General features: G+C 53.6%; 1 protein-coding gene across 9 annotated transcripts in view; it reads left to right on the plus strand.

Annotated features, from left to right (window-relative positions):
• EXOC6B (exocyst complex component 6B) overlaps positions 1-17,402 on the plus strand; it is a 272,126-nt gene that overhangs the window by 121,455 nt on the left and 133,269 nt on the right. For all 9 annotated transcript variants that reach the window (XM_032108405.1, XM_032108407.1, XM_032108406.1 and 6 more), the window contains one exon: positions 3,421-3,489. In XM_032108405.1, coding sequence (XP_031964296.1) covers positions 3,421-3,489 — 69 coding nt within the window. The remainder of the gene's footprint in view (positions 1-3,420; positions 3,490-17,402) is intronic.

The following is a 17,402-nucleotide window of genomic DNA, read 5'->3' on the forward strand; positions in this document are numbered from 1 at the left end:
CTCCAAGGATTTCTGAGCCGGAAGGGTTTGACTGTTTAAGGTTTTACCAACGAGAGGCCGATGGCTCCTAACGCTGGGGGAATAAAGGGAGGCGAAAGCTGCGCCTGAGGAGTCCTGAGGAGCTGGGCTGGGGATTCGGGAGCTGTTCAGGGAATTCAGGAGGCCTGGGAGGCTGGGAATGGAAAAGAAACGAGCGGGAAGGCAGGAAAATACTGGGATTAACTCAGTGGAAGTGCTGCCTCGTGTGTGCAGGCGTCAGAGTCTGGGGAAAGGGAAAAGTTGGTGAGAGGGATGGGGGGTGTTCAGAGCCCTTGTCCTGGGGTCAGCTGGGAGCAGGGAATCCTGGAATGGTTTGAGTGGGGAGGGACCTTCAATCCCATCCAGTGCAGCCCCTGCCATGGGCAGGGACACCTCCCACAGTCCCAGGTGGATCCAAGTCCATCCAGCCTGGCCTTGGGCATTCCCAGGGATCCAGGGGCAGCCCCAGCTGCTCTGGCAATTCCAGCCCAGCCCCTCCCCACCCTCCCAGCCAGCAATTCCTTCCCAACATCCCAGCCCAAGCTCCCCTTTCCCACTGGGAAGCCATTCCCTGCCTCCTGGCCCTCCAGGCCTTGGCCCCAGTCCCTCTGCAGCTCTCCTGGAGCCCCTTTAGGCCCTGCAAGGGGCTCGCAGCTCTCCCTGGCTCCTTCCCTTCTCCAGGGCAACATTCCCAGCTCTCCCAGCCTTCAGGTGGGATGTGTGGAACAGCCCAAGGTGGACATGGAAAGGGTCAGAGGTGATCCCAGCCCCATTCCTCACTTGGGATCCTTCCTCTTTTCTGGTGATCCGCTCCTGCTCCGCTGGAAGAGCCGCTGGGAAGAGCAGTGCCAGGGAGGAAGGGAATCCCAGGGAGAGGGGTGAGCTGGCTAAAATCCGTCCCCGTGATTCATTCCCTTTGCTGCCTTGATCCCACTGAACCTCCTGCTTCCCCTTCCTGCACCCCTGGGTTGGACTGACGAGTTTTTGGGGATCTCGAGGTGATCCAGGTGCTGCAGGATGGGATTCCCCACATCCACACCTTCAGCTCCTGCCTCTGGAGCTGTTCTTGGAGCCACCTGGGATAGTGGAAGTGTCCCTGTCCGTGGCAGGGCTGGAATGGGGTGGGTTTTAGGGTCACTCCCATCCCAAACCAGTCTGGGATTCTGGGATCCCTCATTTCAGCTCCAACCAGGAACCTCTGCAGTGCTGACATCTGATTTTCCTTGCATGGAGGAGATCTTTTAACAGCTCCAGTTCCAGGTCAGAGAGGAGTTTATCCCCCAAAATCCCCTGTTCCACCCCTGCCACAGACAGGGACACTTCCACTATCCCAGGCAGCTCCAAGAACAGCTCCAGAGGCAGGAGCTGAAGGTGTGGATGTGGGGAATCCCATCCTGCAGTACCTCGGGATGGGCTTTAAGGATCCTGCCATCCCAAGGCAGTCTGGGATCCTGGGATCCCTCATTTCAGCTCCAGCCAGGACCCTCTGCAGCACCCAGGACCGATTTTCCTTGCACGGAGGAGACCCTTTACCTCCATTTCCACGTTAGAGAGGAGTTTATCCCCAAATCCCAGTTTGCCAGGCCGGCTCCCTCCGCTGCCGAGGAGTCTCCAGCTGAGGAGGACCCTGCCCGGGGCACTTTGGGGTTGGCAAATCCTCCCTGAGCTCCCCTTTCTTCATCCCACCTCCCTCGCAGCCTCATTAAAACCCGGGAACATGAAAACATTCCGAGGCCTGTCCATCGGGCCTTTCATCCCTGCCCCCTTTTCCCGCCCCATGTCAACAGAACACTCCCTTTTCCCTGGATTTTGGGTGCCGGAGCTTTCAGCCCGGGCCAAGCAGTTGAAAGGGAACATCTCCAAAGGACACAAAAACCTCTCGAATGCAAATTGCCCCTCTGATCTCTCCTTCCCTCCATCCCACCCTGCCCAAATTCCCTTTCCCTCGGCCCCGTTGAAAGGTGCCGGCGCCTCTTCCTGAGGGGGAGCAAATGAAACCCAAATGGAGCTTTCAACCAAACCGAACGTGCAATCCAAAGAACAAGTTGGGTTTTTTCCCCCTGTTTTTTGCCTTTTTTCCCCCTTTCTGTTGCGTAAGGAGCAGCAGGGATTGTGCCAGGATCCTTCGGGTTCTATGGCTGGAAGGAGCCTGAGTGTTAGGTGGGATTTAAATGGAGCAAGACCAACAGGAAAGGACATTTTCCTGCTCCCGAAGCCCTGAAAAATCGAAATATGTGGGCAGATCCCAGGAATTAAATTGGTTTTTCCATACCTGGAATCTTGGCTTTGCTCCGCTGAACCTGCTGCTGTTGGAGCTCCCCTAGAAATGACATTTTGGAGTGATAAACTTATTTGTATTTGGAGTTTTTAGGCTTACATTCACCTAAATGTGATTTTTTTTAGAGTGGAGTTTACTTCACTGTTGTTTTTTTAGAGTTACACTCACCTCGATGGGATTTTTTGGAGTGACACTGGTTTAATATCAGAATTTTTTTAGAGCTACACTCACCTAAAAGTGGGATTCTGAAGGGATTTATGGAATTGTTGATATTTTGATAAATTATATTTTGACATAATTTGTCATAAACACACGTATCATTTATATGATTTTTTTAGAGTTTCATTCACCTAAATGGGATTTTTTTAGGGTGGCATTCATTTATATTGGATTTTTTTAGGATTTCGCTTATCTCCATGTGATATTTTAGAATCCCCCTTACCCATATTTAAATTTTTTGCCATTCTATTTATTTATAAATGAAATTTTTATGACTTGCACTCACCTGGATGGGATTTTTTTGCAGTGACACTTATTTAAATTTGATTTTTTTAGAGTTATCCTCCCCTGAATGTGATTTTTTTGGACTGACAAATTTATTTAAAGGTGATGTTTTTAGGATTTCACTTATCTCCAAGTAATATTTTACAGTCCCATTTACCCGTATTTAAATTTTTTGCACTTTTATTTCTTTATCCATGGAATTTTTATGAATTACACTCACCCGGATGTGATTTTTTTTAGAGTGACTTTTATTTATATTGGATTTTTTTTTATCGTTTCATTCACCTAAATGGGATTTTTTAGACTTACGCTTATTTATATTGGATTTGTTTTAGGATTTTGCTGTCTCTGGGATATTTTAGAGTTCCACTTACCCATATTTAAATTTTTCACAGTTATCCTTATTTATCCATGGAATTTTTGTGAGTTACACACCCCTAAATGTGATTTTTTGGAGTGACAAACTTAATTAAATGTGATTTTTTTAGGATTTCACTTGTCTCCATGTGATATTTTAGAGCCCTGCTTCCCTATAATTAAATTTTTTGCAGTTTTCCTTACTTATCCATGGAATTTTGGTGAGTTTGCCACGTTTTTTATGGATTTTCTCCCTGTTTTAGGTGCCTGGGGCCCAGGATTTGGTGGATTTCTCCCCGGTCTATCGATGCCTCCACATCTACTCAGTCCTGGTGAGTAAATCCAGGCTTTTCCGGGATTTTCCTGCTTTGAGGAATTCCGTGGCTCTGCTCCTCCATCATTTATCCATGCTCACCTGGAATGTGCATCCCTGAGGGAGAAAAAAAGCCAGGGTGGGATGGATTTGGGTGAAATCCGTGGGGTTTCATCATGCGAGGCCCAGAAATGCAAAGGGAATTTTCTCCAGCTGTCCCAAATCCTGAATTTTTCATATATTTGTATTTCTTAGTTGTTGCATTTTCCTCCAAGAAATCCTCTTTGGACGCAGGAATTCCATGATTCCGTGGAAAGGGAGGAGGTTTGGGTAGAATTGGTTGGATTTTGGTGCTGTTTCCTCCAGTAATTCCTCTTTGAATGCAGTAATTTCGTTATTGCATGGAAATGGGAGGGTTTGGGGCAGGAATTGGCTGGATTCTGATACCATTTTCCCCAAGGATGTTTCTTTGGACTCAGGAATTTCGTTATTCGGTGGAAATTGGGGAGGTTTGGGTAGAATTGGTTGGATTTTGGTGCTGTTTCCTCCAAGAAATCCTCTTTGGATGCAATAATTCCGTTATTCTGTGGAAATTGAAGAGTTTCAGGGAGGAATTGCTCGGGAAGGAATTATTTGCTGCACTGTGGAGACTTTCACTGCCCTCCAAAGGCTGCCTGACGGGAGCAGCTTTGCTGCCATCCCCGAATGGGATCCCTCCGAGGTTCCTGAGGGAAAAATTCCCTCAGATTGTGCCGGGAGTTCATTTTTTGACTGAAAATGGTTCCTTGGAGCTGTCCCAGAGAGCTCCTGTTTCCGTAGGCTGGCTCCTGGCAATTCAGAGTACATCAGGCACTGAGTTTTAATTATTAATGAATTGTTTGAAATTAATTAATTATATTCATTATTAGTTTACAAGGGAGGCTGATAAGGAACCTTTGGAGTTCATCCTCCAACTTTTCATTTTGGGGGTGTTTCCAGCAGCATCCGAGCCTTGAATCTCCTGATCCATGGAACCTGTGGAGTCTCATCCCTTTTTAGGGACATTTGGAGCTCATGCTCCAGCTCTGGATTTCAGGGATGCTTCCAGCAGCTTCCAGGCCTTGCCTGTGCCATTCCAAGGAACCTGCATCCCTTTTCCAGGGCCTTTGGAGCCCGGGAGCCGTTGTGGGGCTCTGCCCTGCGGTTGGGCAACCCAAAGCCCAGGCAGGAGATGAAAGGAGCTCTCTGTTCCCAGCTTTCCTCCCTTCCCAGCCCTGAGAGGGAATTGTTTTCCAATTCCCGGCGTCTCCAGCAGTCCACACGAGTTTGCTGAAGGAAAAGAACTGTCAGAAACCCTGTTCCTATAAAACATCTTTTTGTGCCCCTCATCTGTTCATAATTAGGTCATTTGGCCACGTTGCCGTGAGATTTTCTTGGAACGAGAAATTCCCCTCCCCAAAATGTGTGGCTGTGTTTGTCTTGGAGGAAACCCTCCTGCTCCGAGGCGGAGCTGGGAGCCAGAGCAGGAGTTTGTTAATTGGGAATTATGAGGGGCTGAAAGGCTGGGGGGGGGGGGGGTGGCTGAAAGTGCCACTTTATTTGGGGAAACTTCAGGGAGGAATATGGATCATGGGAACAGGATTGGGAATCCTATCGGAGGGGCGCCTGTGCCTCGGTTTGACACGAGGATGTGGATTTGGTATGGATTTGATATGGATTTTATATGGATTTGATATGGATTTGATATGGATTTGGTATGGATTTGATGGTGTGATTGCCCATAAAGGTGTTCTGAGGAGGGTCAGCAGCTTCTGCTGGTGGCTGGAGCAGTTCTGGACATTCCAAATGGTTGGATTCCTTGGATTTCAAGGCCAAGACGTGGAATTGCTTTGCTGGTCATAACAGAAAGATGTTTGTTTGTGCATTGGAATTTTTTTGTTGTCTTGTTGCTTCACTTTTTAATCTGAAGTAGGGATTGTTCCTCTGAAATGTGTCAGGGGAAGCAGCAGATCCATGGCCAGATCCGTGGGATGGGTTGGGATGGGATTGTCTCCTTCTGGAGGTGGGAATGGTGCAGGGGAGCGGGTGGGTGGTGGTGTCCCTACAACGCCCTGATGGGAGGGTGCAGCTGGGGATGAGGGATGGGATGGGATGGGGTGGGATGGGATGGGATGGGATGGGATGGGACGGCCAGAGGAGGTTTAGGTTGGATATTAGGGAAAATTCCTCCATGGAAAGGATTTTCCAGCAGGGGGGGAGTCCCCATCCCTGCAGGGATTTCAAAGCCATGTGGGATGTGGCACATGGGGACACGGGGCAGCGGTGGCCCTGGAAGAGCTGGGGATGCTTGGATTCAATCCCAGAGGATTTTTCCAACCTCAGGGATTCCATGGAGAGGCTGAACCAGTGCAGGGGTTCTGTGCTAGCAGCTCAGCGTCCTCTGTCCCCATCCTGAGCTGGGCCCGGTCAGTGCTCCCATTCCTCCTGTTCCCTCCCAAAGCCCTAAAAATGGGATTGAGAACTTGTAACGAGCCGAAATCCCGAGCAGAGCTTAAGGAAGGTGTTTTACGGAGCCAGGAGTAGGAGAAAAAACCTCCTTAGCAGCAAATTGCCCTTTTCTTGACCTGGGACTGAATCCTGACCTGGCTTTCGAGGCCCAGCTCGCCTTGAACAATGTCAGAGATCCTGCAAAGCATCGAGGGAACGGCCCCGGCCGTGTCAGACGGAAGGATCATAATGTAATAGTTCCCCAAAACTCCTCATATTTGTCATTTACAATAGCGTTATCTCAGAGCTTGGCCTGCAGTTAAAAAGGCCCACGTTGAATAAACATTGAGATATTTATTATTTTTAGTGAAATCGACCTTCCAGTCACCTCGGTTTTATGGCTGCGCTGCTTATAAATTCCCAAAGGATTATTTGCAAACTCCCGCTCCTATCTGGCAGCCTTATCAGCAGGGCAGGAGTTCACATATTGTACCGGCGGGTCAGCCCGCGGTCATGGGCTTCCAGAGGGGGCCAGGCACCTGTAAATCCTGCAAATCCTTCCCTCGGCAACCAAGGCGAAGGACAACATCCAACAGGCACGGAGACTTTTCCAGGAAACGCTGAACTTTGGCAGGAAGGGCAGAGCAGGGGGAAAGAAAGTGAAGGAAGGTCAGGCGGGGGTTAATTGAGAGCTGGACCTTGGCATGGTGGCGGCTCCGGGGCAGGACAGCCTCTCCTGGGATGTTTGAGAGGATTATTCATCCCCGTTCCTTTCCTGGTGAGGAAAGGGCTGCCTGACGCTGTCCTGAGGGAGAGACGGGCGTGGGGAGGCTTTGGATCTCTGCAGATGTCAAACAAAACATCCCAACTTCTTCAGGGTGCCTCCATCCCAAACCAGTCTGGGAATCTGTGAACGATTTAAGGAGGGGGAGTAAATCCAGGCCTTGGAGATTTCAGGGTCATTTGGTCAAGGCCTGGTCCAGTTTGAGCTGAGCCTGAGCCCCAAGCCCAGTCCAGGTTGTGCTCATCAGGTTTCAGCCTCTCCTGGGATGTTTGAGGGGATTATTCATCCCCGTTCCTTCCCTGGTGAGGAAGGGGCTGCCTGACGCTGTCCTGAGGGAGAGACGGGCGTGGGGAGGCTTTGGATCTCTGCAGATCTGGGACAGAACATCCCAGGAGTGGGGGTTGTGTTGTTTCATTGGGGTTATCCATGTGTGCAACTCCTGCTCGCCTCAGGTCATTCCATGATTTGGGTTTATGTCCCTGAATTAACAAGTCCTTACCTTGTCCGTGGGTTCTGCCTGCAGCAAATCCCCTTGGAATTGCAGGGAATGAGGTTTGGTAAATTCCAGGTTTGGCTTCAGGTTGGAGCCACTGAACCACCTCAGTGGGGATCCTCACAATATCAGACAGAAGGGGGCTGTCCTTTTCCTAGGAAAATGGAAAAGAGAGGAGCTGGAAACATGGGTGTGGTGGGCTTTGGGTGCCAGGAGCGTTGGATTCGGGTGGAAGTGTCCCAGGCTGGGTTGGACGCGGCTTGGAGCAGCCTGGGGCAGGGGAAGGTTGGGGTGGAATGGGATCATCTTTAAGGTCCCTCTGTCCCAAACCAGTCTGGGAATCTGGGAACGATTTAAGGAGGGGGAGCAAATCCAGGCCTTGGAGATTTCAGGGTCAGTTGGCCAAGGCCTGGCCCGGTTTGAGCTGAGCCTGAGCCCCAAGCCCAGCCCAGGTTCTGTTCAGCAGGGATGTGCCATTTGAGGATCTCCTGAGATGTTTGAGGGGATTATTCATCCCCGTTCCTTTCCTGGTGAGGAAGGGGCTGCCTGATGCTGTCCTGAGGGAGAGATGGGCATGGGGAGGCTTTGGATCTCTGCAGATGTCAAACAAAACATCCCAACTTCTTCAGGGTGCCTCCATCCCAAACCAGTGAAAGGTTTTAGAGGGGGAACCGGCAGCAAATCCGGGCCCTGGGGATTTCAGGGTCAGCTGGCTGAGGCCTGGCCTGGTTTGAGCTGAGCTTGAGCCCTAAGCCCAGCCCAGGCTGAGCTCAGCAGCCCAGTGCTATCTCAGGACATTCACCTGTAGCCTGCTGGGGCTCTGGGCTGGTGGGATCAGCTCCATCCCATCCTAGGGGAGAGGAGCTGTGGAAAATGCCAATATTATGATCTAAAGAACAAACCCAGAACGCTGCAGTGCAGCGATTTCGCCATTGATGGGTTTATCTTTTATGTTGCCTCTGACCAAAGTCTGTGTAATGCTGGGGCTGCTTTGATCGATATCCAGAATAAATTAGGGAAGGTGAGGCCTGGGCCAGCTGGTTTATCTGCAGGAGCATCTGAGCAGCTGGTGGGTGCCTTGGGTTTCCAGGCCAAGACGTGGAATGGCTCGACTTTACATAACAGAGAATGAAAAGCAGTTTTGTGTTTCTTGTTTCCCGTAAGCTGCAGCGAGGCAGAAAGCAAAGAGTGAACCCAAAGCAGAAAGGAATGAAAAAAAAAAAAAAAGCCAAAAAAACTCAAGGCAGAGTGGGCTGCACTGAAGGTGCTCCCAAAAAGTTGTCTCCGAGGCAGCTGAGGGTGATTTAAGTCCCTTAAACGCCTCCCTGAGCCCGGGCTGGTGCCTGTTAGTGCTCATTTAGGCTCTGCCTCGGCGGGGTGGGATTTTTTAGCTTTGTGCTAATTGCTTCCCAATTACTTTGAGGTTCTTCACATGTTCCTGAAGACACTGGGATTGACACTCCCAGCTCTTTGATCCCAGCTACAAAGGGGTCATTTTAGGGGAAAGAACAAGTGTCCAAAAAAAAAAGGCAACAACCCAGAAAGAAAAAGGGAGTAGATTCTGAGGTAAAAACAGGCTTAAAACTGGAGCTGGTGAAGGATTTCTGGAGAATCCAGAGCTGGATAATTTAGATAAATGGGAGCTGACAGGGATTTACTATAAATTTGTCCTATCTTACCACTGACGTTTTTATCTGTGCTGCTTCTCCTCCAACCCTCGAGCTGCTTTGATGCACAAAATGCATTAAAAAGGTTAAAAAAAAAAGGTACAGTTAACAAAAACCCCCCTATTTTACTGAAAACAATCCACGTGGGAATATCTCGTCAGCGTGGATAGTCTGTATCCACTCGGAGCAGCTCTCCTTGGGAATTTTAGGGAAGGACAAGTTCTGTATCTCTTAGTGTGGAGCCAGCACAGCCTCAGGAGGAGAAACACGCTTTTGTTTTGGAATTATCGCTGGAATTGCAAGGTTTTGCTGCGGGAGCTGCCCGGGGGTCCCTGGGCTCAAGGTGAGCCCCTGGAATGCCCGCCTTGGATGGCAGCGTGGAGCAGATTCCCTTGGAACTGGGGGATCCCGTGGATCCTGGTTCTCCTCCCAGCCCTGCACTGAAATCGTTCCTCACGTTTTAATTCCTCTCCCAGCGTGCTGCTGCTGGTGCTGCCTGCCCGAATCCTCCTTCTCCTGCCTTTTTGGGATGGGGATGGGGCGGGGGGGCTCAGCTGCTGCTCGCTCCCCACCCTCTGAGGGGCTCAGCATCCCCACCAGAAACATTCATGCTTTGCAAACGGGGCAAGAACCGAAGCTCTTCTTTCAGGGCACGAGAGAGGCTCTTGAGGAACCACAGCTCCAATAACGAGAGCCACCCAGCCCTGCCTTGCAGACGAAACCAAATCCTTTTTTTTCTCTTTGTGGCACCACTTGTTCCTTTTATTCCACGCTGCAACTCAAACCCCACCATGGAAAATCTGTGGTTCCCTTCTGTTTCAGAGCTGGGGCTTGTCAAGTTTTCCTTGGGAACTCGAAAACTTCTTTTTTAAAAATTATTTTTATTTTTTTTTGGGAGGGGGGGTGGAGAAGGAGGGGGCCGCACAGTGGAAAAAATTCCCTTCCCGAGTAACTCCTTGTCCATCTCAGGCACTTTGCAGCCTGTCCCGTGGCCGTGTCCTGGCATTTCTCAGCGGCTGCTGACTTGGCTGCCCCCCTGGTGCCTGGTGCAGGGAGATAGCTGTAAACAGAGCTCTGAGATCATAGGGGAAGGCTGGGGGGAGCCACTTTGTGCACGGCATTGATAAGGCCACAGGAAAAGCCATTAGAGCGGGGCCGGTGTCAGTGACCTGTGATAACCACCCTGTCCTACGTGCTAATGGAGCCTGGCGAGCGCGTCTGGCCCTGGTGGCAGCGGATTGAACTTTGGGAATTGTCACTTTGCTCTTTTAACCCCGTGACCTCCTTACCCGGGAGAGAAAAGCACTTGGCTGCGATCAAAGCGGCAGCAGAGAAATCAGTGTTCGTTCGGGGCTGGCCTGATATGATCACAGGCGGCCGGTGGGGCTGGAAATATTCCACTTGCAAAACAGACATGGAAAGGGGAGGGAAAAAAAAAAACAAACCAACCTGACCCAGAGAGGTTTTCCTACAATAGCCCGGATGCAGACTCCTCGTCAGCTGAGGGGAGGGAGAGCAGCAGAGCTTTCCCAGGGCTGGGCACAGCCATGGGAAACATCCTGGGAGTTTGGATCTAGGGCTGGCTTCATCCCCGTTCCCTCAATCCCATCCCAGTCTTTGTGGCCAACTCGGTTTGCCCTGAGTGGGGGAATTCATGGGATCTGTTGAGTGGTTCATGGGATCATTCCCTGTGGAGGGAACTCAGCGGGGTTCTGGTCTGACCTGCTGGAGTGAGGGACAGATGGGATATGGGGAAGGAGTTGCTGGCTGGGAGGGTGGGGAGGGGCTGGGCTGGAATTGCCAGAGCAGCTGGGGCTGCCCCTGGATCCCTGGGAATGTCCAAGGCCAAGGCTGGACACTGGGGCTTGGATCCACCTGGGATAGTGGGAGGTGTCCCTGCCCATGGGATGGCACTGGATGGGCTCTCAGACCCCTTCCCACCCAAACCATTCCTCTGAGATCAGCCCAGGCTGTTCAGGGCTTTATCTCATCTTGTGTTGAAAACCTCCAAGACTCCAGAACCTCTCAGGGAACTTGTCCTGCCCTGCCCTTGTCCCCTGTGCTGGCACTGCTGGGGCACCTCCAGTGCCGGGGGCAGCTCTGGAGAGACCCTGAGGGGCTGGAGCTGTCCAGGGAAGGGAATGGAGCTGGGAAGGGGCTGGAGAATTCCTGAGGGAGCTGGAAAGGGGCTGGAGAATTCCTGAGGGAGCTGGGAAGGGGCTGGAGAATTCCTGAGGGAGCTGGGAAGGGGCTCAGGCTGGAGCAAAGGAGGCTCAGGGGGGACCTTGTGGCTCTGCACAAGTCCCTGACAGGAGGGGGCAGCCGGGGGGGTCGGGCTCTGCTGGCAGGGAACAGGGACAGGAGGAGAGGGAACGGCCTCAGGCTGGGCCAGGGCAGGCTCAGGGTGGACAGCAGCAGGAATTTCCCCATGGAAAGGGTGCTCAGGCCTTGGAAGTGCCCAGGGCAGGGTGGAGTGCCCATCCCTGGAGGGATTTCGGAGCCCTGTGGATGTGGCACCTGGGGACTTGGGGCAGTGCTGGCCTGGGCAGTGCTGGGGATGGTTGGTGATCTCAGAGGACTTTTCCACCCTTAAGGATTCCATGATTCTGTGACTTTTCCCCCAGTTTGGAGTCACTGAGGAGCTCCTGGAGTTGCTCTGTGGCTCCTCCGAGTCGCTGCCACAGAAGTGGAGCTGCACATGTCCCAGGACAGGCCCTGCTGTGCTCCCCACTTGTCAGCAGCTCCCTTTGGGGTGCAACTCCTTGATCCCGACCCTCTGGAATTGACCACCCCACTAATTATTTATTTATTTATCCAGCGGTCCCTCACCCACACAGGGACTCCGCGTTTAGGTCTGGGAGTATTGTGGAAAAGCACTTTAAATCCTGGCTGAGGTCAGGGACACCCTCTGCTTTCCCAGGATCCACAAATCCTGCTGTGCCATCAGATCATCGGCATCACTCCTGCTTCAGTCCGTCCTGCTTTTCCCCGCTCCCCTTCTCCTCCACACTCCTGGAATTCTGTCCCAGGAGGACTCAGCTCAGGGGCTGAAACGAGGCTGAAAGTCCTGGAGTTCCTCAGCTCCTTTTTTCAGCCTTCACTGCAACATTCACCTTTCCCCACTCGTCTCCAACATCTTTTTTTAAGGAATTTGAACCACTCTGGAGCTGCTGGCTGCAGGGATCCCCGAAGCCATCGGGGTTTTGTTGGGAATGTTCGCCTGGTGTGGTGCAGGACACGGGTCCAGCTGAGCCACCCCAAATTCCAGCCCCGCTCCTTGCATTGTGCAGGCGTGGGAAGGCTCTTCCCAAGATTTGCTGTTTCCGGGCTTTGGGGCTCAGGAGGGTCCCAGGAATGTTTGGAAAACGCCTCAGCTGCCCCAGAGGGCTTTGTGGTGGTGTCCAGAAGGGAGATATCTCAAAAACAACAAGTGATAGGAGCGGAAGTGAAGCGATCTGGAAGGAATTTCCCTGGAGAACATTCGTGTTCTAAGGTAAAACTCGGTTTAACACAGAGGGAAATCGTGAATTCCCACTCTTTTCTCATCCTCTGGTTATGGATTCGGACCGTGGAATGGTTTGGGTTGGAAAGAACCTTTAATCCCATCTAATCCCAACCCTGTGCCAGCGGCAGGGACACCTAATTCAGACTGGAACAGCTCATGGAAAAGTTGGTCCGAGTCTCCTCTAAAGTTGCTGAATTTGAAGTGAAATCAGGAATTTCCCAGCCTTTTCCATGTAAATTTTGGGGATCTCCAAGGCTGGAGGCTGCCCGGCCCCTCTGTGCCCCTGCTCCAACATTTGACCACCCTCTGTGGAATTTTTTTTAATTAACTAATTTTAATTCCTCCTTCTGCGTTTTGTCCCTTTCCTCTCTTTCTCTGTGTGTTTCCAAGGGGATCCTGGAATCTTGGAATCCTGGATTGGATGACCTTCCTCAGCCTTCTCCTTCCCCTCCTTCCCCAGCTGTCCCAGTCCCACTGGGCTGACGCTGATATTCCCCATTTAGGCCTTATTTTGGCTCCTAAAAATGAATAAAAATCTCTGTGCCACTCCTTGGGGACATTCAAAGACCCAAATCCAACCCTGGTGAGCAGTTCTGGTTTTTCCTGATTATCCCTAAAATCTGAGGTCTTGCCCTTGCTGGCATTGGCTGCAGCTGTGGGAATCATGGAAAAACGAAAGGAGTAGGATAAGGATGGCAGGAAGGTCGGGAGGATTCTGTCCCTCTGGGTGCGAGCAGAGGATGGGTAAGAGAGGAACTCTGAGATTGCAAGGAGAGGCTTTTGGATCATAAAATCATGGAATCACTGAGGGTGGAAAAGCCCTCTGAGGTCACCCAGTCCAGCCCTGCCGGGGCCACCGCTGCCCCGTGTCCCCAGTGCCACATCCACAGGGGTTTGAAATCCCTGCAGGGGTGGGCACTCCACCCCTGCTGGGGCTGGAAAACCCTTTCCATGAGGAGTTTTCCCTGCTGTCCACCCTGAGCCTGCCCTGGCCCAGCCTGAGGCCGTTCCCTCTCCTCCTGTCCCTGTTCCCTGGCAGCAGAGCCCGACCCCCCCGGCTGCCCCCTCCTGTCAGGGACTTGTGCAGAGCCACAAGGTCCCCCCTGAGCCTCCTTTGCTCCAGCCTCAGCCCTTCTGGAAGGTCCTTGGGCTCAGCTCAGCTGAGCTCAGCCTATCCCTGAACTTCTGTCCATAAATCAACCCTGGGCCATTCTCTTGTGCGGCCCAGAAACTCCAAAACTTTATTTTATTTTTTGGGAGGGTGTTTGTGGGGGGCTCTGGAGCTGTGAATTCACCCCCCCCCCCCACCCTGTTTCATCCCTCTCCAGCAGAGCTCAGAGCCCAGCTGCAGGCGCTGTTTTCCTGCTCTTTATGTCTCTCATCCTAAAGCCCTATAAGCACTGGGAGCTGGGAAATGATTCCCATCCTGTTTGCAATAAATCCCTGGTTTTATGAAGGGTCCCGAGCCGGCTGGACATGAATCCTCCACGTGTTTACAAATATTTGTGCAGGAAAAGGGTGAGCAACGTCCAGGACGGGCTTCTGACGCATATTCCCCCTGTTTCAGTCCTTTGTTCAGGAAAACGTGGGAGCCAGGCCGGTGCTGTACGATGAACAAACGCTCCCGGAGCAGCGGGAACAGCAGCAGCCCCCATAAGGAAAAAAGGGGTTTCGGGGTCGTGTTTTATGGAGGGGGATGGGAAAGCTCTGAAATGGCTGCACCCAAAAGCTGGGGTGTGCTGGAAGGGCAGTGTTGCCCTCGGAGAGGGTTTTCCGTGGATCCTTTGGAATGAGGGGGTTGGCTGGAGAGAAAAGCGTCTCTTTTATGGTTTGAAGGTGGGAGCTGGAGGTCTGGGGGACTTCTGATCTTCAGGTTTCACCTTTTTGTGGGGGCTTAATCATCTCCTCACAGCCTCTGAGCAGCCCACAGGGGCTGTTTGGGGAGCAGGGGTTTGAAGGTTTCTTCCCTTCACATCCCTGACTCTGTCTTGCCCCGGCCGTGGCTGTGGTGTTGGATTGAAACCCCATGGAATCCTTCAGGATACAAACTTGTTGGGAAAACCAGAGGCTGAAAAGCTGCTCCTGTTGCATCTTGTCATGGTTTCAGGTGTTAACCAGAGGACAAGGGTGGATCTGTGTAACAACTCTTTACTGGGATGCTCCAGGACGTGTTTTCCACAGGTGTTGGGTAGGAAGGTTCCTCCTCTCCCTGTTCCTAGACCCTGGAAGTGCTCAGAGGCAGGTTGGACGAGGGCTTGGAGAAACTTCGGGTAATGGAAGGTGTCCCTGCACGTGGCAGGGGGTGGGACTGGGTGGGCTTCAAGGTTCCTTCCAACCCAGGTCATTCCATGGTTCTGTGATCCCTGGAGCACATCCTGAAGCTGTTGCTCCACGGGGAAGGTGCTGCTGTCCCCATCCTCACAGCACCACGGACAAAGGTTGGAGGGAACCTCTGGAGATCACCGTGTCCAGCTCCCCAGGGAGCTGCAGGAGTTTCTCAGGTCCACGTCCCGTTGGGATGGAGCTCCACAGCTTCTCTGGGCAGCCTGTCCCAGTGGTGGATCCTCCTCCCAGGGAAAAGGGGTTTTCCTGTGAATTTCCGTGGGAATTCTGTATTTCAGTTTGTCCTGAGCAGGGTCTGGCTCTGCCTTCTCAGCTTCCCCCTTTGGTGCCTGTCCACGTCGAGAAGGTCCCTCAGAGCTGTGGAGGTGTCCAAGGAGCGGCTGGACGGGGCTGTGGTTGAGTGGACACGGTGGGGTTTGGTCACCGGTTGGACTCGATGATCTCAGAGGTCTTTTCCACCCTAATTATTCTGTAATTATTCCTGGGACTCCCACTATCCATCCAGCTCTTCCTCCAGCTCCACCACGGCCTCGGCTGTGCTTGGGAAGGTGCCGTCCAGCCACTCCAGAATCCTCTCGTAGCTGGAGATCCTCCCCAGCTGCCTCAGCCTGGCCTCGGTCGGCCGGGCCACCCTGACGGTGCGCGGGGGCGGCTCCGTGCTGTCCCCAGGCTCCCCTGCCTGGGCCTGTGTGGCCGTGGCAGTGCCCGGCTCCCCGCCGGTGTCCTGGGCATTGGGGACCTGCGGGCGGTGGCCGGCGGCCGGAGAGCTGCTGTGGCCAGGAGAAGCCGAGGGTGCTGCTGGCACAGGGGGCAGTGGCCGGTGGCCGGTGCCGGGGTTGTGCACGGGCAGGGTGGGCCCTGGCCCCTCCTGGGCTGGCCTGGCACGGGGCACGGCCACCTGCAGGGGACAGAGGGTGAGTGAGGGTGGCCCTGGCTGCTGTCACAGCTGCTGGCCTGGGGAAGGTGTTGGGTGCCGTCTCCAGGGCTCTCCCAATGGCTCTGGTGGCTCCCAGTGTCCCACGGGCTCTCTGGGCTGGGTGGCCCCGGCAGCCTCATCCCATGGGGGGACGGGGACTGGCCCTGGCTGCCCTGTGTCCCACCTTCAGCTGCCCGTGTCCCACCTGTACCTGCCTGTGTCATCCCTGTGTCCCATTGGTGGTTCCCTGTGTCCCACCTGTACCTGTCTCTGTCCCATCTGCTATTCCCTGTGTCCTGTCAGGGGCTCCCTGTGTCCCACCTGCCATTCCCCATGTCCCACCTGTTATTCCCCATGTCCCACTTGCCATTCCCTGTGTCCCACCTGTACCTCCCTGTGTCCCACCCCTTATTCCCCGTGTCCCACCTGTGGTTCCCTGTGTCCCCCCTGCCATTCCCTGTGTCCCACCCCTTATTCCCCATGTCCTGCCTGCAGGCAGGAGGAGCCGTGGGAAGGAATCCTTGGCACAGTCGATCCCATCCCTGTCCCCCAGGCAGCTCCTTGTTGTCCCCTCGCATCCCCTCCCTCACCTGGCCCCTTCTCCAGGGGCTCGGCTGCCCCTTGCCAGGCTGGGATTTGGGATTTGCCTTCTCCGCCATCTCCGTGCTCCTGAGCCTCAGAGGGATCGGGGGATCCTCCGAGGGATCCCGGGAGCTGCTGCCTCCCGAGCGAGGGGCATCCCTGGCAGTGTCCCCCGGGCTCCAGGGTCACAATGGGTCACAGCCCCCGTGTCACAAAGGGCCCTGGGACACCCTGGCAACCACGGGACTGTCTGCATCCAGCTGGAACTGGTTGGAATTGGTTGGAATTGGTTGGAATTGGTTGGAACTGGCTCAGGGGCATCCACAGCTGCTCTGGCAATTCCAGCCCAGGCAGGAATTCCTTCCCAACATCCCAGCCCAAGCTCCCCTTTCCCACTGGGAAGCCATTCCCTGCCTCCTGTCCCTCCAGCCCTTGGCCCCAGTCCCTCTGCAGCTCTCCTGGAGCCCCTTTAGGCCCTGCAAGGGGCTCGCAGCTCTCCCTGGCTCCTTCCCTTCTCCAGGGAACATTCCCAGCTCTCCCAGCTGCCTCCAGAGCAGAGGGGCTCCAGGCCTGGAGCAGCTCCGGGGCCTCCTCTGGGCTCTCTCCAGCAGCTCCACGTCCTTCTGCTCTTGGCCCCAGGGCTGGGGCAGCTCTGCAGGTGGGCTCTCACCTGAGGGGGCCCAGGGACACAATTCCCACCTTTCCTGCTGCCCACGCTGGGATCAGCCCAGGGCTGGGGGGATCTGGGCTGGGCCATTCCAGCCTCATCCACAACATCCCAAATCCTCCTCTCAGGCCTGCTCCCGATCCCTTCTTTCCCCATCCAGCCTGGATTTGTGCTGGGATTGCCCTGACCCAGGTCCCAGCCCTTGCACTTTGTATTCTGAACTCCCTGAGGTTCCCACTGTCCCACCTCTCCAGCCTGTCCAGGTCCCTCTGGATGCCCCGTCCCTTCCAGAGTCCTCGCATTCCGTGGCCGTTCCCCTCCCAACACCCCAGATGTGCTTTGGCTCCTCAGAGTGTGCCCTGTGGACTCCACAGCATCCCTTTATCTGGAATTTTCTGTTTGGATCAGTTTTTATGGATTATTGCCTCAAAAAGGGGCACAATCCAAGTTGGAAAAGGGCTGCTGGGACACGAGTTCTCTCCCAGTACGGAGGGTGCAGCTCCTGCTGG

Source organism: Corvus moneduloides, chromosome 5, assembly GCF_009650955.1.
Source record: "Corvus moneduloides isolate bCorMon1 chromosome 5, bCorMon1.pri, whole genome shotgun sequence".
Taxonomy (NCBI): domain Eukaryota; kingdom Metazoa; phylum Chordata; class Aves; order Passeriformes; family Corvidae; genus Corvus; species Corvus moneduloides.